Source organism: Pithys albifrons, chromosome 14 (assembly GCF_047495875.1).
Source record: "Pithys albifrons albifrons isolate INPA30051 chromosome 14, PitAlb_v1, whole genome shotgun sequence".
Classification (NCBI taxonomy): domain Eukaryota; kingdom Metazoa; phylum Chordata; class Aves; order Passeriformes; family Thamnophilidae; genus Pithys; species Pithys albifrons.
The window spans coordinates 13,634,673-13,659,833 of NC_092471.1; the positions used below are offsets into that span (position 1 = coordinate 13,634,673).

General features: G+C 40.6%; 2 protein-coding genes across 3 annotated transcripts; one reads left to right on the top strand and one right to left on the bottom strand.

Moving 5' to 3' along the window:
- Window positions 1-1,454: 1,454 nt before the first annotated feature.
- LOC139678444 (protein EOLA1-like) lies at window positions 1,455-4,802 on the top strand. Of its 2 annotated transcripts, XM_071569277.1 has the most exons (3): window positions 1,455-1,681; window positions 2,194-2,477; window positions 3,805-4,802. In XM_071569277.1, exons 2-3 carry the CDS (start codon window positions 2,225-2,227, stop codon window positions 4,020-4,022), a joined length of 471 nt encoding a protein of 156 aa, XP_071425378.1. In that variant the 5' UTR covers window positions 1,455-1,681; window positions 2,194-2,224; the 3' UTR covers window positions 4,023-4,802. The 2 variants fall into 2 exon arrangements, with proteins under 2 accessions (XP_071425378.1, XP_071425379.1); XM_071569278.1 differs by lacking the exon at window positions 1,455-1,681 and having other exon boundaries at window positions 1,786-2,477.
- A 1,516-nt stretch (window positions 4,803-6,318) lies between these two features.
- On the bottom strand, window positions 6,319-17,091 carry TMEM185A (transmembrane protein 185A). Its single transcript, XM_071569276.1, has 7 exons — window positions 16,965-17,091; window positions 14,582-14,758; window positions 12,663-12,870; window positions 9,864-9,947; window positions 8,814-8,990; window positions 7,962-8,085; window positions 6,319-7,410 (listed from the first exon to the last, which is right to left on the bottom strand). Exons 1-7 carry the CDS (start codon window positions 17,000-17,002, stop codon window positions 7,166-7,168), a joined length of 1,053 nt encoding a protein of 350 aa, XP_071425377.1. The 5' UTR covers window positions 17,003-17,091; the 3' UTR covers window positions 6,319-7,165.
- Window positions 17,092-25,161: the final 8,070 nt, after the last annotated feature.

The window sequence follows — 25,161 nt, forward strand, 5'->3', positions numbered from 1 at the left end:
TACTAACACAACATGAAGACATTTTGGCCTATATTTTCCCCAAAATAAATAGCCCTCACACAAACTATAATAATGCAGTGGAAAAATACCAAAAGCAAATACCAAAAACTCCATGAATGCTCATTACTTGCTTGCAACTCTAAACAGATTCAACAAGTTCTTCAACTGACCACACACTAAGACAAAAACAGCTTAAAGCCAAATAAAATTTAAAAATAATAATCCTGTAAAAACTACAGTGGCTTCAAATTCACATCATCTATTAATTTCTCTTCTTATTATGGCATTACATAAAGGACTGGAATTACTCCACTTGAAACATTTTGAACAAGATACTGAAAATATTTAGGGGGGAAAAAGGAATAATGAAACAGAAACTTCAAAAAACCCTACAGTTATAGAATACTAAGACTACAAGTACAGTTTTACTGATAAATATCTGTTATTCATGAAGTCATAGGCCTGAACAAAAGAATACCATCAATCTTACCTTTTACTGTATGAAGTTCCCCTGCCCCTCTCCAGCACATCACTTTTCTCTTCCCACCTCTGAGCTCCTGCAATTGTTAAAGTAATTTTGAGATCCCTCATGGTTGAGAAATGTGGTTCAACAGACTAAAGGACAAAACAAAGGTCACCATCACCTTCTGCCTTTGTAAAGATTACCATTTTTTCTTTTCCTTCTCTCACAGTTTTCCTCTGTTGTTCTTTTACCTGTCTTTCCTAACTTCTAAACTCCCTCCTTTTGGTCAATGTTCTTTCTTCTCTGCTTTCTTACCTGCTAATATGGCATCCATTGAAAAGCTCCCCAGATACTTCTCATATTTATAGCCCTCAGCTGATAGCTATGGCTCTCCAGGAAAAACAGCTTCTCCTGTGATTTCTAGTGGGATACAGATGCACCTGGAGCTTTTTATCTTCAACACCTGCAGAAATTCAGGCAGTGCTCAACTCTTCAATTTGCTGCACCTGTAGCCATTTTCAGTGTCAGTTTCTGCCTTAATGAGGTCACTTCTATTTGTAAACACGGGAAATTAACTCTGTAAAAACAAATGTGTTCACCGACATAAAATATATATTGACTGCCCATTAAAACCAAACACACACAGTGTAGCACATCTATTTTGACCCCTTTCTTTTCCCAATCATGCTTTACTGTAAGGTCTCTGGTTTTCACCGTGTTCCCTGGGCCTTCACACGCTGCTCCTGCTGCCACAGCAGGACCAGCACAGACAAAACCTGCTGTCAAACGATAACTGCGCTGCCCGAAATGTTTGTATCAGAAAGGCAAAGTGTTGATGCAAAACACAAAACTGAACAGGAACAGGACACTGATGGGACGCTCCTCAAGGAGCAGGGCTGGATGAGATCATTTAGGAAAATACTCTCCCAACCAAACCAGTCGCTACAGAAAGCGGGGCAGTGGCAGACGCTGCGTTTCCACGTGCCAAGTGCCTTTTGGTTACGCGCAGAGCGGCCCCGGGGCGCGCAGCGGGAGCTGCGGCCGACACGGCCCCATCGCCCCACCCGGGCGTGCTGGAGCTCCCCGGGCCGGGCCGAGAGCCCGCGGGCAGCGGCACCACGCGGGGCTGGGTCGGGAACTCGCCCGGGGCCGCTCCGCACACACCGCCCCGCGCACACGGCGGGCCCGGGCGGCGCGGAGGGTGCGGAGCCGGCACAGGTGGGCGCCGGGACCGGGGCCGCCATGGCCGGGCGGGGCCGAGCGCTCCTCGGGGAGGGCGGCGGGGCCGGGGCCGTGCACGGGGTGTGGGGCCGCTGCTCGGGCCGGGGCCGCTGTTTGTGCCGAGGCCGCTGTTTGTTCCGTGTCCGTGCCGGAGGTCGCCGCTCGGGCCGTGGCCGCTGTTTATGCCGGGGCCGTGCCCGGGGCTGCTGTTTGCGCCAAGGGCGCTGCTCGGTCCGGGGCCGCTGTTTGTGCCGGGGCCGGTGTTTTTGCCCTAGGGGCGCTCTTTGTGCCGGTGCCGTGCCCGGAGCCGCTGTTTGTGCCAAGGGCGCTGCTCGGTCCGGGGCCGCTGTTTGTGCCGGGGCCGCTGCTCGGGCTGGGCCGGCTCGGCCCGAGCGGCCCCGCGGGTGTCGGAGCCGCCCCCGGGAGGCCGCGCAGCACCAGGGCCCGGAGCTCGTCGTGAGCATCGGTGGCTTGTTGCGACTCATCTACGTCTGTCTGTGTGTTTACAGGAAATAAGCGCATTTTGATGCGGGGAGCACGATGAAGTTCGGGTGCCTTTCCTTCCGACAGCCTTACGCGGGGTTGCTTCTAAACCAGATCAAAACAGTGGAGACTCGCTGGCGGCCTTTGCTAGCAGGCTACAAGAACTGCACCATTGCAATTCATATAGCTGTTAAGGACTGGGAAGATGAAACGTGGAGAGAAATTCTTTTGAGTAGGCTGGGTATGACACCAAAAGAGGTGCAAGATTTGTTGGATGAAGGGGAAAAATTTGGCAGAGGAGTTATTGCAGGTAAGCAACCTTAGGTTATGTTTTCTAAGCAAGCTTTCAGTCTGTAAACATTCACTCAAATGCATGTCTCTTTTATCTTGTTTGCTGCTCTCATTAAGTTTATTTAGCACTCTGAAGCAGTGGAGCCCGAGTTGTGATGGAGGGTCTGTTTCAGTGCCTGTAGGCTAAGGACAGCAAGGGAGGTTGTCAGTAAGCCTTGCACTGTTTCATTGTGTTGGAAATGCATCTTTGACGTTCATGTTAAAGAATCTTAGGCCTCAGTCTTCTAAAAACACTACCAAAAACTGCAGGCTACAACTCTGAAGTCTGTACAAGAAATAAAATGGATTTGTGCTAACTCATCATGCAGTAGGATAAAGTAGGTTGCATGTTATTTTGTTTCAGGATAATAAATGTCAATTCCACACCCACTGCATTTTGAGCTCAGGAACTCTTGCATTACTCATGGTCAAGTAGAGTCAGGACATTGCAGCACTTTGCATGTCATTTTACATAAATAATTACATAAATCTTGTCTCAGTTTTATAAATGCTGTCACTCGGTATTTGGGCAGTGAAGAAGTTTGTAACAGTCAGGATGGAGTGATGTTTCATTGTGTAAATTGTGCTGACATACAGTGGATGTTGCTGCACTGCACAGGTACAAAGTTTTCATCCAGCACTCATTTGGCACGATATCCATTGAGGTATATTTGTCATTTGAATATATTTAGCTATTCCTGCACAACAAATTACTTCTATGACATACATTGAAAACTTGTGGTTCTACAGTGCTGAAAACTGCAGGTCCTACAAAATATGCAGATTTAGAGCCTTGACATAAATTGTACTCAGTTGTGGAGTAGGTATCAAAGCTTCTTTGATCTTTATTTAACATTTTTAATCATTAAGCAATATAGAAATTCCCCTTTGTGACACTAAAAGGTTTCCAGAGAGCAGGAATTTCTGTATAATGATTTTAAAATGTTAATAGAATAGTATTCTGAAAGGAGCAGAGAGTGTTGTTTTAATGAATCTGTTTCAAGGCCAAATGTAGCTCAGTTTTGATAGCAACTCTATCTCCTCAGATGCAGGCGGCTTTTCACAGAATTTTGTGTCAGAGTTGTGGTTGTAACTGGGTGCTTCTGTTCTTCACCCACCTAAGGTCAGTTCACAGGAGTTAGCTTTGGCAGCAAACAGCACAGACTGGAGGTATCATCCCTCTGACTGTGTCCTTCTGGTAACAAAGTGGCTGTTCTGGATGTCCTCAGAGAGGGGTTACTTCTGGGAAACCTTTCTGTAGGAAATCAAACAGGCAACTAATGTTGTATTTTAATTTTACAATACAGGATTAATTGATGTTGGAGAGACATCACTGTATCCAGAAAACCTGCCTCCTGAAGAGATCCTGGAGCTGGAAAACAAAGCTGTCCTCAGTAATCTAGATGAGAAATACTTGACTGTTGTTTCAAATCCAAGATGGCTCCTGGAACCAATTCCTGCCACAGGGAGAACAGGTGTATGGCAGGTGGACATCCCTGAAGAACTGATTCCTTCAGAAGTGTAGGTGTTGTCCCTCACTACTGTTTTTCCTGCCTAAAAGCAAGTCAGTGTCTTGAATACATCAGCATCTTGTTTAGGATTCCCTTCCAAAACTGTGTAAAAGGGCAAATACATTTGAAGAACTGCTCTTCTGAGGCAAAACAACAAAGATGTAATTTTTATGATGTTACTGGGAATTATATTTTCCTAGATTTTTCCTACATAAACAACTAAGTAATGTCATTTTTTAAATACATGACTTTTTATTGTGTGCCAATTTAAGATATAAGTAAATAAAACCAATTATATGATGCCTGCATCTCTGACTATAGGAAAATAGTGCTTAAAAGCAGGCTGCCATCATCAACAGGGCATGTCTCACAGCCTACTCCTAATCCTACTTTGACAGATTGTTTTCACTCAGGTAGGTACACAAATGTGCATATGAAGGATATGGCTCTGTGACCTGACAGACATTGTAGAATGGCAGTACCATTTCTCATGCAAGCTCCGTGTCTGGTTTTCTTTCCCAGGTGTGCAGGCAAATCCACATCCACTGGAAATCCTGCTGGTGTTTGCTTTTACTCCAGTAGTTTATGTGAAAAATGTCTTCTAAAATTTGGGTTGTGGTAGAAGTGAAACTAAAAAATATAATACTTGCCACTGCCTTGAAGCCACAGAATTACAAGAACTAAGAATTTTAATTGCAAAAGAGGAATGTTGATGTTAAAAAGGACTATCAGGGTGTTCGAAAGCTGAAGTTTAGGCTGAATAAAATGCTGTGATGCAGTCCTGTTCAGTAGTATCCAGCCTTTTGCTTTTGTTGCTTGGTCAGCAGATAACCATAGGTCTTTCAAAAACATACAAACTGGTCTAGAAACCCAACCACCATTAATTGTCAGACACTTCAGCATGGAATGAACATGTAGGCAACTCTGTGATGCTGACACCTTCTCAGCCTGCATCCAATGCCACAAGAAAACTGCACATCTGGTACAGCAAGACACATAGCAATTAAAAAAAATCCCAATGACAATATCTTTCCATTTTATGTGTTTAAAGTACTTGGAAATAACCAAGGTATATTCTATCAGCATTTCTACTACTCAGACATGGTACCTCAGGTGCAGAACAATGACAATTAGAACATTTACTGCCATCCTCATGTCCCATGTAGTTTATAAAGGCTTATTTCATTGGAAAGCAATCTGTCCCCATTAGAATATTCTCAGTTAGTTTGCACATAGAGGACCCAACGTACCTCCCTGGCTGTTTTTAATGCTGGCTGGTCATTGCAGTATCATTCCTCTTTGAACAATACTTCATGAATCACTACACACTCTCCCTTGGCACCCCACCAAATGGACTCAAACCAATTGCCCTCAACAACATCCCAGAGCTGCTTTGGAAAGCTGAGGTATGTAGAGGCATTGCTTTGGGTAATGACTTCTCAGGTGAACTCAGACACTCTTGACCAGCTCAGGTTTGTAGAGCCCTTCCCTCTCCTGGAGATCCAACAGCAGTGTCACTGCTGCTCTTTTGTCCCATGCTGGAGAGAAGCTGAACATGACTCAACTACATTGGCTGAAAGAATTGCATGAAGTTTCTGATGAGGAAAGCTCCATTTTAAATTCTTTTTTCTTGTTTTGAGTAAATTTTTCAGTTAAAGCCATTTACCTCAGCAGTCAGATGAGTCTGCAGCCAGCCAGCTTGAAGGAAATGACCAACTCACTGAGAATGCCAAGGAAGAATTTCAGTCATCACTGTGACACCCATGCTGTGCTGCCCTGACATCAGAGCAGCATCCAGTGTCCCAGAGACATGAAACAGAAGCAGCAAGTGCTGAATACCACTTGCTGCTTTTCATTTCCGTATTCTTTTTCATTCAAGCAAAAAAGGAAGTAAAACTGCAACTAAATATAAGGCTTGGGATAGGACAGTGCTGGGCTGGGTTTCAGCCAGTAGCTGGTCCACAGGCAGGAAGAGGGAGCTCTGCAGCATCAAGAATGGAAGTACCACTGCCAGGTTTTCCAGGTGTGCACCTTGCACACGTGCAGAAATGTCCATACACTCCTTGCTCTTGTTGCCATGCTAACATTAAGGACACAAAACCACCCAGGGTATTTAAACTACCAGAACTGGGGGTTACCTAAACACAGAAAGCAGCTGCAAGGATCTGGGAATATCAGACATCTGTTTTTGTAAACTACAGGACTACAGGTTTCATAGACTCAATTTCTCCAAAGCACCTGTAAGTCCAAGATAATCTGTCGAAGCAGGTCTTTCTTCAGGCAAGAAAATGCTATACCAACACCAATGAGTTCCTATCTTGAAAAGTTTAATCATTTACACCAACCAAGACAAAGTTGGTAACGAAGACCAAGCTATGATATTTATACCTAACCATCAGCTGTGAAACCTACAACAAATGTTTCTGGCGTAGACTGCAGACAATGCAATGGGGAACAACTTGATGAACAGCCAGACTAATGGGAGAATGGTGTACATTCTGCTCAGGAAAAGTCAAAATGTGAAACTGGAAAAACAGAAGCAACACGTAACTCCCAAGCCAGTGCAAGAGTTGAAATACTTACATGGAAATTTACATGGCTGACTCAAAAGCATCATGTAAATTTCCATAAAATCTACTTCTCCCCCAAAAAAAACTTTCCAGTGTTACCTGAGAAGAGCAACACTCTTGTGCCTCATAGCTGAGACAATGATTGTGGCTGAACAGAAAAAGTAGTGAAGAGGTACTATTCTAAGGCATCCCCATGGCATTTAAAAGAGACATGAAAATCAAGTGTATATTTAGGACCTAAAAGACACCTGGAATAGCATAGGCATTTCATACAGGAATTTTAAAAAAATACTTTTAGATAATACTTATACTGTACACAACAAAACTTTTAAACAATATATTACACTGCTAAAAATGTTCATATAAATACTATACAGGCAAGCGTGCAACCAACCCGTTAGGAAGGTTCACAAATTAGACAACCACGTATCTCTGGAAAAACTCTCAGATTATCTTCAAGATCTCTGATTTGTGTAATCCAAGCCACTGATTCAGCAATACCTGTTTCAAAGGAATTGGGACAAGGCATGAGATGAAATACATTTGTCTACTGATGACCAGTTCAAGTTTAATATGCTACTGTCATCTTAATCTGGCATATCAATGTTTAACTTGGGAGGTGGAATCACGTATTTTCCTGGACTCTGTGTAATGACCACTCCAGTCTTTTTTCGAAACATCGGTGCAATTTTTGGCGGTTCAGGCAGTGGAGTTTCTTCTGTCTCCTCATTATCTTCATGATGAAGATCGTAAGAAATATTTCCATATTCTCGTAAAAATGGGAAAATTTCAAGTAGGAACTGGCAAAAGTCTTTGCGAATTCCAAACCACCCTAAAAAATAAATTATTTCACATTATTGCAGAACAGAATGAACACATAATTAAGTAGGCAGACTATGCAATCTCATTTAAGTTCTCTTGATTGTTTGCATATGAATAATATAAAAATGTGTTAGTGCTGCTTCTCAGTGTTTTTTTACCCTATCATAACATTACCATTCAGGTTATATACACACAGACACACAATATGGACATGCCTTTGCACACACAACCTTGTGTGCGTATCCATCTGTGTAAATTACAGCTGTACTAATACAGCAAGAATCCATTTCATTTCTTAAGTTACACAGTGTCAGGTCACATCAGTATAAAGAAAGAACACAAAGAACTTTGCATCTCAACCAAAGCAAGCAGTGCCACACGGATGACACTGTAAACACTGAAAACTTACTACAATCACCCAAAAATAACAATAACAGACACATGTGAATTATTTCATGAGGATCTACACAGAAAACCCCTTTTGAAAATACAAATCTTAATAAAATACACTTAGTGCAAGCACTGACTTCCAATATGTCTTCAGGATTTTGAAATACTTACAGTGATTTCCTCCTTTCTGTCCAAATGTTGTTGCCATTAAAGTTATCAGAGAAAGCCAGAGAGGAACAAATATGGGTATGAAGGAAAAAGAATTATGCCCATCCAGTCTGTGTACTAGCAAGATCTAAATGGCAAAAAAAAATTACAATATAAGTTTAATTGCAGTAATCGCTTTCAAACTGCTTAAAGCATATGCTGATATCAGAACTTCAACTTCACAGATCTGTGGGGAAAAAATGGCCTCCACAGACACATGCATGAAGTAAACAATAAATACCATGGAGGAAAAGGACACCACGCATCAGACCAGCGTGATCAAGCAAATGCCATTTATTACACACTGCACACAGTTTAAATAGGGTTAAAGCTACGTTCCGTTGGCTAAATTGAACCTCACCATCTAACTGCAAACTCTAATTGGTTATAATCCATATCTCACAAGCCCAATGTTTTGGTGAACTCATCCTGACTGTTTTCCGGAACATCTCTGGTGTGCTGTGAGAAACCTGAGGAGTTCTCATGAGAAATTTCTGAGGAGTTGCTAAGAACTCCTAGGGAGTGATCTCTTCTTCACCGGACAACAGCAGCTGGGGCCTTGATTATTCTTAGCTGCTTTCAGTCTCACAGGGTCTTATATAGATCTGAACTGCTCACCTTTGATATTTCTGTACCTATACATGTAGTTACAGTTCCAATGCAATGCAGATTTTGCTCAAAAGAAAACTTTCAAGAACACATCTGTTGTTAGTATTTTATTAAAAAAAAAAGTAGCATTCTCATTTAAGTTAAAAAATCAATATTCATCACTCACTGAAAAAAGAACAAGACACATCAAACTCGTTACGCTCTTACCTCAAATGTGAGCAGTGGAACCACAATTGTCATCCAGCTGACGGCCATCGTGATATGTGTCCTCCTCTGCTCAGCAATCACATCCATGGAGCGCAGGAACAGAACAGACCACACGATGTAGTAGAGCACTACCAGGCACAGGAAGGACATCAAGATCCACAGTGGAACACAAACAACCTGAAGAAGAGATTTGATTTGTTTCAGAAGTGGGTTGTTTTTTTTAAAAAAGCAAGTCTACATATTAAACCTAAACAAGAAAAAGAAATTTAAGTCTTTAACTAATATAATCCTTAAGAGAAATGCATCAAATTCAAGCCTGCTGTTTTGAGCCATATCAGCTCTCTGGGGTTCCTTAGCTTTCTAAAACTCATGAAGATGAAACAATTTAAAATTAAGTCAATTTAATTCAACTTTAGTAAGACTTCCATGATTTTACATGGGCTCAAAATGCACTTGAAATTCATTTTAGCAAGTATTTCCTACAGTGGACATCTTATTTGGAAGATTTTTGATCCTTTCTCAAATTCTTTGGAAAATGGAAAGGACAGACATAACCATACCAAGTTGTCAGCTTTATGCTAACTCAGACATAGAACCAGAACTTTTGTATTCTAAAGGCTCTTGGGACAGGACATCCCAGCAGTTCACAGCAACCACTTGCACAGTAAGTGGATTTACATGCATGGTAACACAATAAATAAAACTAGTTATTTACCACACCATATTTACCAACACATTCTCTAGCTCACCAATCGTTTTCATGTCCAGTTTACTGTTCCCATTGGAAACTTTTAGTTAGGATTTCTCTTTCAGCTACTGCTCAGAGATGAATTGCAGTTGATGGCACATTCCTGTCCCTCAGAGGATTGCCCAAAGAACAGGCTCCAATTACCACGACCACTGAATGAAATGCCAAACCTTCAGTGAAGGATTGCTAAGCGAGCAAAAATATTATCATGGACTAATCATGTATTAACTGTTCCCTACAGTAAATATCTTCATGAAATTCAGCATTTAAACAAGGATAAGAAGAAAACAGTTGTTACATACAAGCCATGGCCACCTGATGATGTCGTCTAGTCTGAGTGCAATAAATATGAACTGTAGAATATTGACTGAACACAAGATTTCCAGCTAGAAAAAGAAAAAAACATTAGTTAACTCTTAGCATGATAAAGCTACTTCCAAGACAACCAAGGAATCTGTCAAAGGACTTCTCTGTCTCCATGTTCATCACTGCAATATGAAAATACCTTTGCATTTACATTAGTTATTACTAAACAGCCCTGAATTTGTGAGGGTGTGATCCCAACCAAATAATTGTAGAACCAGCTGTTTTCAAGGAAAGACCTTCCTGGTATTTAAAAACAAACAAACAAAAAACCACTACCTGCAACACATAGAGTGATTAGAGAAATAAGAAAAGTAAAACTAGTAAGACTGAAAAAAGCAAAGCATCACAACACAACTATTTTCTTCATACAAGAAATACTGCTAGAATATTCAGTAGTAAAAGGGACCTTCAACTTAAAATTAGCAAAATTAGTCTTTTAAGATACTGTTTAGTACTTTCAGTAATGGACAGAACTACTAACAGACCAGTTTAAGAGTCCCAGCTCTATCTGGGGGAAAAGAGAAATACAGAGAATATTGGAAGATGACATCCAAATTCAATCATTTCCAGCATAACTGAGAGATATTTTAAATTATACTGAAGACATGGGGTTTGCAGCAATAGAGAAAAGGAGTATTTCTCATTAAAATGTTAATGAAAGCTTTTCATGAGTCCCACTTGCCACTAAGAGAAACAACCCTTCATTATACTTTAAAAAACTGTTTTGGTCTAGCTTGAACAAAGTGAAACAATAAAACATCATCAGACTTGGTAAGGTTCTGTTTCTGAAGTTTATGGGCAACTCTACATGGGTAGGAATTTCAAAGATTATTAACTGATTATTATCTGAAAAAACTAACTGAAGCTCTTGAGTATAAGTTAGACACATTATCCATTGCAATAAAAAATGTAGGTAGTTATGTGAGGCATCTTTCAAATGCAGTATTTCTCAGAGGGCAGACACTACATGTACTTCTCACTAATACAACTGTAGCTCCCTGATCTGGATAAATGCCTTTGGAAGTCACAGCACAGGGAGTCAAAAATCCAACAGGCAGTAGGCACTTGTCTCCTTCAAGGACCACACCAAAGTCTCCACTGCTGAACTACACATTAAAAAGACTGGAAAGGCAGATTTAAAATAACTTCATACCACTGGCTTTCTCAAAAGAATTAACCACCAAAAACCCCACACTCAAGCATAAGACCAAGCAACCTGAAAGCTGCAAGAGCAAAGAAAAAAATATAAAGATCAGAGGATCAATTGCCATAAACAATTTTCAGAATCAAATTAACATATGAGGTTTATATGGCAAGTGCATGTGTATTTGCACTGGCTGAGCCCACAATGTAATGAATTCAATATGCCTAAAAATGGTGCTTTATTGACTATAAAAATAATGTAACACTTTTTCTGAGCCCACCACAATGCAGAGACAAAACCCCACCACATATCACCTAATCAGTTGCAGAACAGGAATGAGCAGACTAAATACTTCTGAAAAATAAACTAACAACTACTTTGATTCCTCATGTCAAAAATTAATGTCCTGGATTAAAGAAAGGCCCATCTTATGTTTCTAGCAAATGAAAGGGAAATAATGAAATCTTCATAGAATAAAAAGAGAAAGTAGAACAGCACTAACTGAAGATGACAAAATATTAAAAAAAACCCAATAAAAATGAGTAGAGACAGCTGTTCCCTTTTATGGATTCCACTTTCTTCTGGCAGTATTTAGCAGCTGTGCAGACATCTGTAAATCAATGGGCAATCAAGCATCATCCAGAGGAAGAGAAGTAGTTCTACACAGATTTTTACTTTTAGGAATGGTTAACTATGAACAGAACTCTGCAAAATAAGATTCTATTGGCAACTGTTTTAAAATTAACATCTTGAGATATCAGTTTACCAGCTATCCTAACAATCAACATGTAAGTTTCTCTCTCTAGTGATAAACTCACCTTATGCCAATGTTAGAGAAACAGTCCCTTAAAATTAAATGTTTTAAGATATTGTTCAGTAGTTTCAGTAATGGACAGAGCTACCAACAGTCCAGTTTAAAAGTCCCAGCTCTGTCTGGGGGGGAAAAAGCTGAATCTAATCTAAAAATCAGATTCTTAATTGTTATGGGGTATTTTGAGGACACAGCAAAACAAAAAACTCCTTAAACAAAATAAATTCAAGAAGAATTCTACATTTATTGCAAAATGCCACAACTGTGGGAATATCTTGAGAACGCTTCCAAAGTTCTTCCAAAACCAAAAGGAGTTAGTGAGAAGACAGAGGCAGAAAACAAAATCCTGCTGTTTTATGCCTATCATCCACATTCCCAAATTAAAGAATAAACATACAGGTATATTAAGGCATTTTCAGCCCTGATTATCCAGAGCTGGAAATTCAATTCTGGAAATTCAGTTCTCCCCAGGGACAGCTTCCTATCAGTGAAATTTTTTTCAGTTGTTTCCACATAAATGCCCAGTATTAGTCTACACTGCAGAGTTCCTGCTTGGTTCTTTTAACGTACAATAATAAAAAGGCAGGTTCAAAACATGGTGCAATTTGGTAGTTGAAAACATCAGCAGATACAAGAAAAAATTATATTACTCCTGATCCTGATTTTCATTTGTTTGCAGGTGAGTTCAAATAATTAATTGTACTGATGCAGTCCTTCAGATCAAGCTTTCCTGAGAGTCAAACTGGCACAGAGTTTGACACATCCCAAATGAAGCCTCACCTCCAGGGACCTGTCGTGCCGGAATCCCCACACACAGGCGGCAACCGACACCGGGGACACGAAGAACAAGGGCATGAAGACCAGAAGCCAGAAATGGGTCCCTCTCTCGATCCTGTCACACACCAGCACTTCAAACATCAGCAGCAGCAGGTGGATGCCTACAGCAATCAGCATAGCTTTGAACTCCACGCAGGTTTCTCCTTCTGCTCTGAAGAGAGGATAAGGAAGCATTCAATTGACTTGCCGAAAAGAAATCACATTATCCTGCAAACATTCCAAGACACTTGCTGAAGTTTCAGATATTGACACTTGTTTTTATTAAACATACACATTCTACCCAAATAGACACTGACTCCACTCCTGATGGCCTGATAGGATTTCCTGCACATAATGATGCACAATGGAACTATTTACTCAAAGGGCACAGCAGGATTGTAATAATTTGAAAATTTTCTTAGGATTCCACAGCTGGGCAGAGAAAACAGGATTTCTTTACTACTACACTTATATACCATGCAGGCTGTTAGTAAATAAGCTAAATCCAAAATTATCTCTTTGATTCCTGTGTCCACTTTCACTGAATCAACATGTTCCCCCAGAATTTCTTTATTCACCAAAGTCAGGATATTGCAACAGAATATTTTCTGTTACTAACAAATGAAATGCCTATAAAATGACAGCACACACAGAGAAATCACTTTTCTCCACACTGGTAGAAAGGGCAATCAAAACCTGAACCACACAATGTTGGTGTATCAGAAGGAGACCAGGGCATCAGCATTTTGCCATTTAATATTCACCACAGATAGAAGAGACAACAGAATTTATTGCACTTCATTTAAGGTAATTTTTCTTTTGCATTGGGATCTTCAAATCACATCCTACTCAGATTAACAAAAAAAGTCAACACTGATGTATTTAAAGGTCTCAAAATAATTTTACTGTAGATTGATAATATCAACATTCAACAACTTTGAGAAAAATTAGGAGGAATTTGTTGTCACAAACATCTTACTCTGAAAATGTTACACCTTTGCCTCTGTTAAGTGTAATAAACTACTGGAATATTTCTTACAAAACAGCAACTGAAGTCTGAAAAAAAAATTGTCTACATTCACAACATATTCAAGAATTGCTGAGTATGTTCGCTGAGGTTATATGCACACAAAGAAGAGGAAAAAACCCCAAATCTGACATTTTTCAGTCTGGTCTGTACATTTTCAGGAAACTGATTTAGAAAATCGTCCATTTAAATCAGTATATTCCTAGTGCATATGAACATACATATTTATGTGGCTTACACTAAAAGAACTTCCAGTGTGTAAACAGCTGTGTAAAGCTGTGCATACACTATAGGTGAAGATAATTATTTTTAAAATCATAGAATCGATTGGGTTGGAAAAGACCTCTGAGATCATCAAGTCCAACCCTTGCTCCAACTCCAGTCCCTTTACCAGATCATGGCACTCAGTGCCACATCCAATCTCAGTTTAAAAACCTCCAGGGATGGGGAATCCACCCCCTCTCTGGGCAGCCCATTCCAATACCTGATTACTCTCTCTGGAAAGAATTTTTTTCTGATCTCCAACTTCAATTTCCCCTGGCAGAGCTTGAGCCCATCGTGCCCCCTTGTCCTATTGCTGAGTGCCTGAGAGAAGAGACCAACCCCCACCTGGCCAGAACTTCCCTTCAGGCAGTTCCAGACAGAGCTGAGGTCACCTTTGAGCCTCCTTCTCCAAGCTAAACACCCCCAGCTCCCTCAGCCTCTCCCCATAGGACTTGTGCTCCAGTCCCTTCCTTTGTTGGAAGCAAACCTTCTGGATGCTCTTATGCTGTTGAAAGACCCGTTTATGAATTGAATTCAGAATGGAACACACATGATGCTCCCTCTGTTTTGCCAAATAAACCCCCTCACTTACCGGTACTGCGGGTTCCGAGCCCACACTCCTGTCCCCACCGAGGCACCAACAATCACCATCAACTTCCACAGCCATATTGGAGCAAACACAGCCCAGTAACTCCACTGGATTTTGTCATCCAGACGTAGAGAGAGCAACACAGAGAAGAGCAGCAGGCAGGCGTAAATAAGGAATTTGCTATTAAACAAACAAGCAAACAAAAAACCAGAGTCAGGAGTCAAGGCAGGCAACTTCACATGAACTTTGTACAGATCAACAAAATCAGTCATAGCTGAAATTTAATTGGGAAACTTTCTAAAAGAAGACATGTCAAACTTCTTTGCAAAGAATCAGATATTTCATCATAAATAAAGCATGCCATCTCTTCCACCTGTAAAACCATTGCTTCAAGGGACAGCATCAAGTATTCTTGCATGGCAATCTCAGTGAATGGACAGCTATAAATAGTTCCCTCCCACAAGGATCCAGTCGGGAGCTGTGTTACCAGAGGCTCAGAAATACACCAGCTGTACACGTTTGTAGATGATTTGTTCTGCCGTACAAATCAACTAACATGGTTCTGAATGTCAAAAACTGAGTTATGTTACTTACGAAAGTTGATCCACACCATTTTTAAATAAAGGTTAGAAGCTATTACAAATTTTAACAGGGCAGACTCCAGAGGTTTTTTTTCTTAATATTTACATTCAGTTAAAAAAGCAACATTCTAGAAAAAACCCCCACAGGATAAACTTTTAACCAAGTTCCTGATTGCAGACTGAAATTTCTAACTGGAATACTAATGATGGTGCTTACAAGTTTAAAATAGCTACATTGATACATTTATGAGTTAGTCAATTTAAGAATGAATAAATGTATCCGGAATACTTGACCAGTGGCACAGCAGTTGCTTGCACCACCAAAAATCAGACAAAATAATTACATAGTAGGCTATTTCCTCATCGGACAGGAAGAGAAAAGTAACCCACCCATTCCCCAGAAGCTCACAGACTGCTTTATAAAAAACATAATTAGGTTTCAACACCACTTTGGTGAAGTAATTATATGTATCTTAAAACATGGATAACGTGAGGAATAGAGTAAAGTAGCAAAACTCAGGGAAAAGTCTCTCTCAGTCAGCACAACTTCAACTATCCACTTTAACTCTCATCAAATAACAAAGCATTCATCAGAACACCACTGGTACCTTTAGATATAAAGTTGCCTTGTCTCTACTCAGAACAAAAGTTTCATGTGCCCCTTAATAAGGAAAGCAGATTCTTGTGTTATGCTTGATGAAACTACCTGGGAACAGGATGACAGAAAACCGTCACTCTTCACAGCAACAAAGAGCTGTCTCAGCTTCTCATCCTTTTTTAGCATTCAATATTTGTGTAATTTGTACTTTTCCTGGCTCAATAAATAAAGCAACAAACGCCATGTGTAAAGTCCCACTGCTCCCCGAGTTTTCCAGCAGCATCAAAACACTCGAGATGAAGATTCCTGCACAAGTGCAACATTCAGCTTCCTCATTCATCACTCAGCGCTCAAATAAGCTGCAAGCATCGCTCTGCAGTAACAAAACTTTGTAACCTCCCGGGAGTTCTGCTCCCACTTTTCCATTACTTCCAACCACACATATTTCAATTGTTTATTTCAGCCTCTGCAACAATGCATTTCCCGGAGCGCTGGTTACCCTTTTGTTTGTCTAAACAACCGATTGAACACAGTTTGCTGTAATTGCCATCGCGCAAGGCCTTCACGAACAAGGTTTTTCCAGGACTCAGCATCTCAGGCCACCTTGCACAAAGTTACTTGGAGACCTTTATTCCGTGGTCTTAAAAGTACCCGGTAACAGCAAAAACTTCAATACAATTATCTCAGTTTCTTTAACAGTTTCGTGTATCAGTACTTGCTTGGCGAGCCAGCAGGACCCCAGGCTGCAGTGACTTGGTACCTTCAGGAAGCTCTCAGAATTAAGGCTGGCGCCCAGCAATGCTCCCTGTCCACCCCAGGACCGCTCACACCGCCGGTCCCGAGCCTGGGCCGGGGCGTGAGGCCACGGGGAGCACTTAAACACCAGAACGAGCCTTGGGCTCATTTGAGAGAGTCACACAACAAACAAAATGAAGATGACTGGAATTGGGGCTGGGAACCAGGTGCGGAGCGCCCGCACGGCGGGGAGCCCGGACGGACCCCGCGGCGCCGGTCGGGTCGGACTCGAGGGGCTCAGAGGGGCTCGGGGTCTCTTCCACCACGGTCGATGCCGTGAAGGAAACCGGGACCGGCGTGTTCCCAACGCCGCCCGACCCCAGGCCGCGCTCCGCTCGCCCGCTGCCCGTGCCGCACGCAGCGCCGCTCGGGGCTGACCCCACGGGGTAGGCAGTGCCCCCGCCGTGCTCACCTGGGGTTGAAGTCCTGGAAGAAGCCGCGCAGGTTCATCGCGGCCACTCTACCAGCCGCTCATGGCGCGGCCTCCGCTCTCGGGCCTGGCCTGGCCGGGCCTCGCCGCCTCCCGCGCCTGCGCACGGCCCGCGGCCCGGAACGGGGCGGTGCGAGCGGCCAGACTTCACGGGAGGCACCGCGCATGCGCCGAAGGACTCTGCCAGTGAGTGGGCGGGGCCTGGCGGGGCTATAAAAGGGCGGAATCAGAGGGCGACTCTGCCCTGGGGCTGCCGCCTCTGGCAGGAATTGCTCCTTCATACCTGATCCAAACCCGCCCTAGAATCATAGAATCGATTGGGTTGGAAAAGATCTCCAAGATCATCAAGTCCAACCCTTGGTCCAACTCCAGTCCCTTTACCAGATCATGACACTCAGTGCCACGTCCAATCTCAGTTTAAAAACCTCCAGGGATGGGGAATCCACCCCCTCTCTGGGCAGCCCATTCCAATGCCTGATTACTCTCTCTGGAAAGAATTTTTTTCTGATCTCCAACTTCAATTTCCCCTGGCAGAGCTTGAGCCTGTGCCCCCTTGTCCTTTTCATACTCTGCACAATACATTCATCTCATAAGGCAAGAGCATGTCAAAGGCTACAAAAAAGCAAGGACATGTCAGCACAAATAATGGCAGTGGGGAGGGTGTGAGGAGACTGGTGAGAAATCAGGATAAGAGAGAAGGAAGGAAACACAATGGAAGAAAAAGGAAGGAAGAAAAGGCAGCCTTCTGAGACTGATAAGATGGAAAAGGTCTGTATGATGCCAAGGCAGTACAAGGAATCAAAGAATTAACAGGCCAAAAGAATTGAAAACTAGAACCTTGGGTATCATTCTGCTTGTGAAAAAGTGAAGCCTCAGCAGTTTGGAAGAGAGACAATTATGCATAATGTATTTATCCAAGATAAAAACCATCTATTGCAATGGATAAAGAAGGTACTAGACAAGAGAGAATCTGAAAGCATTATCTGCAGCTAGATACAATCATAAAACAAAGTCAAATATTAATAACAAGGAATTAACTTGAGAACTTTTAATAATTAAGAAGGCTAATAAAGCAGCTTGTCATTTCTAAGAATATTCATGTATGTCTGGAGAAGTAAATCAAGAAAGATTTCTTCTGCAGTTACAATGTTTTGGCTGACTGCCCAGGCAACAAAATAGTTCCTGCAAGGGATAAGAACTAGGAAAGAAATCCCTAGTTATAGAAATGAAAGTCTGGGGGACATGCTTCCTACTGGTACTTCAGGAAGCTACAGCTAAATTTTTGGCTTGAAGTAAATGGGAATTTTGGGAGCTTTCTTAGATCTTTTAGTTGTCTCAGATTTCTTGATTGCTGTGGTTGATATTACACATGTAAGGGTGATATTGAGAGAGTTGGACAACAAAGGAAACCCAAACTGATGTCTGAACTTAAAAACTTAAAATATTTATCTTGAATTTACGTTTTATTATGATTTAAGGGTGGGAGGAGGAATATAGGGAGAGGATAAAAGAAGCAGCAAGTAATCTGTTTCCTCTCAAGACTCCGTGTCTGCTGCTGATTGAGACTTGAACACTGTCAACTGAATTCTCTGAGATAGCTTATGCTGGAGACCAGACACACATTTTGGTTTTATTCTATTTTCTCAAATTAGTTAAAAAAGTCATATATAGTGTCTCTTCTGTAGTCACTGCTATTGCTGCTTTCATAAGCCATTTACTTGTATTCTTATTCTGCTTAAAAAAAGCATAAACCAGGAGGATCCTTATCCTTGATGGGCCAAAGTTAAGTGCAGGAAAAAAAACTGAATCAGCTTTCTAATTTGTGCAGGTTGCTTTTCTGTTGACAGTCAGCCTTGACTCCTTTCTGAGATACCATATAATTCATGTTTGCTTTACAGACTTCTCAAAGTGTCACTGTTAGATGACTGGAGCACCGTGACATTTAAAGGGAGGACAGCAGTTCAGTAATAACTGACTGATGTGGCTGACAGCACAGCCATGAACTGTTTCTAGCATCATCTTTCATTCTCTATGACAGAACATCAAATTGTTTACAAAAACAAATCTCCAGGTTTGAAAACCTCCATTTGAATATCAGTTGATTTCACTGTAGGCCTTACTATTAATATTTATTCGCAGAATAAACAGACATTGACGGGTAATTGAGAAGGGAGAGATTGTTCAATCTATTATAATATCTTTAGACTAGCCAGTAATTTTGCACAGTTAAAAACAGTAGTGATCTAATATCAACAAAGATTTTATTGTCATTGGCATTACACACAGCTGCTTGGTTTTGAAATAAGGGCTTTCAGTTTCAATGAAAATGTCAATAATTTTTGCAATAATATTGGGTTTTTGTCCTATTTGGGAAGTTAGTTCAAGGGCAAAGGCTTCTGTATATTGGATGTTAAATTAATATCCTCCAGTCTCAAACCAATTTGTAGAGTTGTGGTAGTTCAGCAAGCTGCTGTTTATATTGATGCCAGCTATGATTGTGATGTGAAGCAAATTATACTACTAAAACACTATGAGTTTCACAGGCTGTTCTGCCAGTTGGATGCTAGAAAATGCATTGTTGCAGAGCTGTTTGGCCAAAGCAGGATCTGACATAATAATTTAACATCACCTGCAAGAGATATGTCTGGTTAGACTTTACTTTTCCATCTGTTCAACTGCTTTTACACATTACTTGTTTTTCTGTTGAGAAGAAGCTCATTTAAACAAGTCATGTTTCATGTCTATTTTCTTATGGAATCTGTTTTTTTTCCTGCTTTGCCACAACTTCAAATTATTAATTTTTTGTATTGCTCTATGCATGAGCTTTCTTGCACAACTTTCCCTTTCACTGTGTTTAGGAGCTGTTGAAGATAAAGCATGAAAATAAAGCATTGGATCATTATAAATAAATCCTATCAATTTCTTAATAGTAATGATTCATCAGAGCCGATGCTTTTCTTCCAGGCTTTCTTAATTCCTTCCTAATTTCCTTCAAGATTTTGAGGGGAGATCAGATCACACATCTTGTCCTGGCAAAATTAATGTACTTTTTTAGTCTTAAAATCCATGTACAGTGTCCAGCACACAATGTGACTCTATTTGTAGTTTTTTAACTTTCAACCTTTTTGGGCTACTTGGAGCAGCTGAACCCATAACCACTCAAGGAAGTTCCATAAATTTCTCAGTGGAGAGATGATTTTGAGAAAAGAAGGAAGTGACCTGTTCAGGAAGATGCCAAGGGAGAGGTATTTAGCTTGAAGAGACAAAAGCTGTTTAGAGAACCTCAGCCAAACAGAAAACTGAATAAACTAGATTTTCATTAACATATGCACAGGCAGCTGTTAGAGATGTTGCCAACCTTAAAACAATATGAGTTTGTAAGTCTCCTAAGCCCTCCTCTCAGCCCCCATCAGTGCTGGGGGTGCCACAGCTGACAGGTCTGCCAGTGCCACGAGTGTTTAGAATTATGGATCCTTTCAGTGACAATTGTCACTGAAACATCCTGGTTTTCTCTTCCCATCTTTCTAACTTTTGGAGCAGCTTCTCTGGCAGATAATTTTTTTGTGTCTCTCCAGCACTGGAGATTTCAGTAAATAGTGACCAACAAAGTACTCCCAAAGTAGCTTCTGCTTTAAGGTGATTGAAATGGTTCTTATAAACATCAGTGGTGGTGGCATCCTTATCCACTCATCTGAAGTCAAAGTGAGGGCTTTTGTGTTAACTGGAGGACACAGGTCAACCTGACCCAGGTTTAGATTTCTTTAGTTAGACCAGTGTGCTATATTCCTCAAGTATTTTAGGTAATATTTCTTCACTAATTACAAGTAAACAGATTCAGAACTGGTGAGGTTTGATTTTTGTTTCCCTTAATGGCTTTTTCAAATACTGTCACTATGTGACTTCTTCATTGAAATTCCTGTCACATCCCTGGGAGAGCTTTGGGGTTTTTAATAGCCATTGAACATTGCCTGTTGAAGTTCATACAGTGTTGATTTTCATATTTTCTTTCAGCTCATACTCTGGTTTTGTTTAGTTGCCAAAAGTAATAGTCATCCAAATTCTAAACACAGCTAACAAAAGTGCACATTTGCTGCCTTGCAGTAGTTTATTCTTTGACTAAAATTTACCAAGTAGGTTTTTTAAAATAGCAAAGCATAAAAATATATCTGCAGCAGAAATGTCCTTATATAAGTAGAAAATCATATTTAATTTGTATTAATTATTAAGAAATTGTATAAATTTAACAACTGGGGGGAAATGCATTAAGTACTTTATATAATGGAAATACAGCATCCCTTTAATTTACCTTTGAAAGTTGCATTTAATTTCAATACAGTGAAGTAAGACTGATTGAAGGGGTAGAATGTTTGATACCAAATTCCCATGGTTTTGCTACAAAATTCAGTGTGTGGTTGATTAACACAATCAACTTAGTCCAACCCACAGTAATTTAATTCTATGATTTGTGTTCTTATAATTGAAACATATGGAGGTGTTTAATGTGAGGTTTCTAAGTAATTAAAAAATTGCAGTACGATTCTGCTTCTGGTTTTGCTAAATTTGCTATGATTTTTGTTAACTTCCACTCCTCCTCTACTTGATCAGTCCTGCCAGTTATAAAAGGAAGGCAATTTCAGCTTTCCCTTGACCTGACAGTTCATGTGAAAAGACTGACCTATCAAATGTTATAAAAAGTAAGAACTCTTGTCTTCACCAAACGTTTGTACTTTACCTAAGGAAATTGCACTAGGAATGGAAACTTTCACCAAGGACAGTCTGTGAGTTAAAGGAACTGATTGTGCCCATCATATTATGCCTTGAAAGGGATGGAAGTTCTGGATGCAACAATAGGCTTCTAACTATTTATGTTCCTCCTTTTTTTTTCAGTAAAAGCACCTAGTAATTTTGCCTAAAGCATTATTCAGATTAAGAACTTTAGTATTGGCACAGGTCAGGTGGTCCAAGGATCTCAAGGATCTGCATGTCTGGATGACACAGACTTCAAAAAAGATTTTTGTCCATGACTTTCCTGGGCTTCTCTCAGAAGGCAGGTGATACAGCACAAGATAAATGCTTAAATGCCACCAGATCAAATAACAGGTTTCAGATGCTGGACACAAACAGTGAGTTCCATATGCCTTGCAGCAGTGAAATAATTTGCAGTAATGTAGCACACGGCTTGCAATATTGGCACCCTGATGTACTAAGACTGTGCAACATATACTTTAGTCAGTGATGCAGGACAATGATAAATTTCATCTTATCAGTAATTGGATATAATAGAGCTCCTTTTGCAATGCCTTCAAGGAAAAGAATTGGGTTAAATGTCAATATGATTGTAGCAAATTTTCATGGCTTTTACAGAAATAAAACACTTAACCAGATACTTGCTGCATGTTATTCTGTGACAAGGACCTACTTATATCTCACCCCACTGAAAAGGGATACAAAGATATCTAAAAATATACAACTCCCTTAGGTCTGGATGTTTCAGACATGAAGTAAGAAAACAATTGTTAACAAAATTGGATGGGAGACAGGGAATGAAAGTGAACAAGATCAAAGTAGATCAGCTTTTTTTTTTTTTTTTACCTTGGTTTCAGGTCTGAGGTTTAGCAAGATTTTGGAATTATCTAGGAGCTATCCAAATTAATAGGCCAAAATCAGAAAGCTTAAACTCAGTGGTCCAAAAGGACTGTTAGATTACTAACTCCAAGCTCACACAGGCTGACTCACTAAGAGGGCAGGATAAGGTGATTTATCTTCCCTGGGCTTTCAGCTTTACGTAAGTCTACTAGACATTTGTTTTTTAACTTTTATTGCAGTGAACATGTGTGTACTTTTCCAGAAAAAAACCCCAACAATATGTTTTAAAGCACTGGTATTCTCACACAGCCAAGCTGTGCAAAGCAACCCTCCATGACATGATCACATCCTGGGTTTCCCCATGTGATTCCTGCAATAACTTTGGGCTGTCTAGTGAAGCGTCGTCTTGGGTATGGTTTTGTTGCTGAAGGTGAAAGGTGTCCTGTGAAGGAGTCAAGGATGTTCAGGAAGAAAAAGAATAATCTTCTCTAAGACAATTGATTCTTACTATGTATCTCTGTTGAGTACAAGCCAGGCTTCACTGGTCCTTTCCCCCCTCCTCTTTGTATTCCTTACTCAGTGGACGTCTGTGTTTGAGATCCTGGGTCCTGGTTCACTCACACCTGCAGGAGTGATGAGGAACTGTCCTCATTCAAAATGGTGTTACAGGGTAAGGGAACAACAGTAAGTTTGGAAAATCAAGTTCTAAGTGGAAAAAATAGGTAACCACAAATTTAGTTTCCAGGTGGGCAAAATAAATGACCACAATTTGGGTCATAGTCTGCTTGTCTTCTATTTCTCCCTCTTCTGTAATTCCATCCTTTTATCAAAGACATGAATTATTCTTAGTGAAGAGATAAACACCTCTGTGCTCAAAGTATTAAAATAGATGGTACCTTTAGCTCCCAGTTGCCTCCCCACCCCCTGCTTCCAAAGGCAGGCAGGAGCATGGCCCATGAGGCAGGAGAAGGGGGTAACCAGATCACAACTGCTCACTTGTTAGCAGCTTGGTTCTGTGCCTCCCTTGTGATTGCAGCGGAAAATTGTGCTCAGCTTAGGCTGGAGTTTCTGCTGAGCATGTGCAAAGTGGTTTTTATTTATTTATTTTTAAAAGAAGACTTATAATATTATCATGTTCATGGAAGTTGACAGCAAGATCAATACTTATTTTTGGTTGCTCATGCTTATAAAGTTACAATTTATGTTCAGTTTCACCTTTTAAGACCTGCAGGGGCTTTGTCTTTCTTTTACTCCCATGGTTTTCAATTTAATTTCTGATGGATATTTGGAGATTTCATATCCTGCTGCTCCCTGCTATCACTATGGCTACCTCCTTCCAGCAAATCTGTTATCCAAAATTTGTCACTAGAGCATTTCATGGTACATGTGAAAGTCCTTTGCTTAAAAAGTGATCAGAGATATCATTTGACTATATATTATTATGAGAAGCAACACATACTAGAACACATTTGTTCCTATGTAGTTTTTACTTGAACCTTTTGAACCGTAGAATACTATTGAAAAATTATGGGAAAAATAATGTTTGGAAAGGGCATACTAGTTTGAGCTGTTCTTCAAACAGCTCCTGCAAAACACTTTTGAGTCTCATTGACTCAAGGGAAAAGGTGGTATCCAGAACAGATAAGCTACTTTGCTGAAGTGTGATGCTTAAAAGTGCTGAGTAAACTCAGTGTGGGGCCTTTGGGATCCAGTACACTACAGATGTTATGGCAGGAGATCAAGGATGCACATCAGACAGAAATAAGCTTTAAGTTTTTCTTCTTTTACATTAACAGAAAAATGAAATGTAGAATAATTATTTTAGTAACCAGGTACAAGCTATCCCATTCTGCAGTCATATTCAAGGTAGTACCCATTCCTGAATACCTTGTGGATTGTATCTTGATCTGTTACCTATTGAATTGGGAAAATGACTGTGGTGGAAATGTGGAGCCTTCTGTGGAGCTTGCTGTGTACCAGAGTCATACTTGGCACGTTAATGGGATGCTCCTGGAGGTATTTTTCAGGACATGAAGCAATGTTACCCATGGGGAGCTGTAAATCACCCTGATTGGTCTTGCAAAGCAGAACTTGGAACCTACTGGTATAGAGACAGAACCTGCCTTCTCCTGTGTGCACAGTAAATGCAGAGCAGTGCAAATGTCTACAGTGAGGAAAAATTCTTTTGTAGTTCTGAGTCATTTACCTCACAGATCTGTTCCCTAAGGTGAACAGTGAAGAAAGGAGATGGTAGAGAAAGGAAGAATCTTATCTTCTCAAAAGACACTATTATACACTATTAGAATTGTTAGTACTGTATCTCTTGGTCTTAATACTGTTGCTTTAGTAAAACATGACATCATGTATCATTAATAGAATCCTAAGGAGCAAGGATCAGTCCTTGCTAATTTCCAAAAGGCTTTATCCTAACCTTGAGCAATTTTTAATTCTACCTTCTTCTGCCTAATTACAGATCTCTGTTTATCCTCCCCTGTGCTTCCACCTTCACAACACTTCCTTTGTATCCCACAGTTTGCACATATATGAGAGGCAGGATCTGCCCCTTTGCAGGAGTGACTCCTCTTATGCTTTG

Excerpts from the sequence above, each read along its gene's own strand:
- LOC139678444 (XM_071569277.1), top strand. The coding sequence starts at position 2,225 with ATGAAGTTCGGGTGCCTTTCCTTCCGACAGCCTTACGCGGGGTTGCTT. Across the intron at positions 2,478-3,804 it reads TGGCAGAGGAGTTATTGCAG|GATTAATTGATGTTGGAGAG; the intron begins GTAAGCAACCTT and ends TTTACAATACAG.
- TMEM185A (XM_071569276.1), bottom strand. The coding sequence starts at position 17,002 with ATGAACCTGCGCGGCTTCTTCCAGGACTTCAACCCCAG. Across the intron at positions 8,991-9,863 it reads TCATCAGGTGGCCATGGCTT|GTTGTTTGTGTTCCACTGTG; the intron begins GTATGTAACAAC and ends TCTCTTCTTCAG. Across the intron at positions 7,411-7,961 it reads ACAGAAAGGAGGAAATCACT|GGTGGTTTGGAATTCGCAAA; the intron begins GTAAGTATTTCA and ends TTTATTTTTTAG.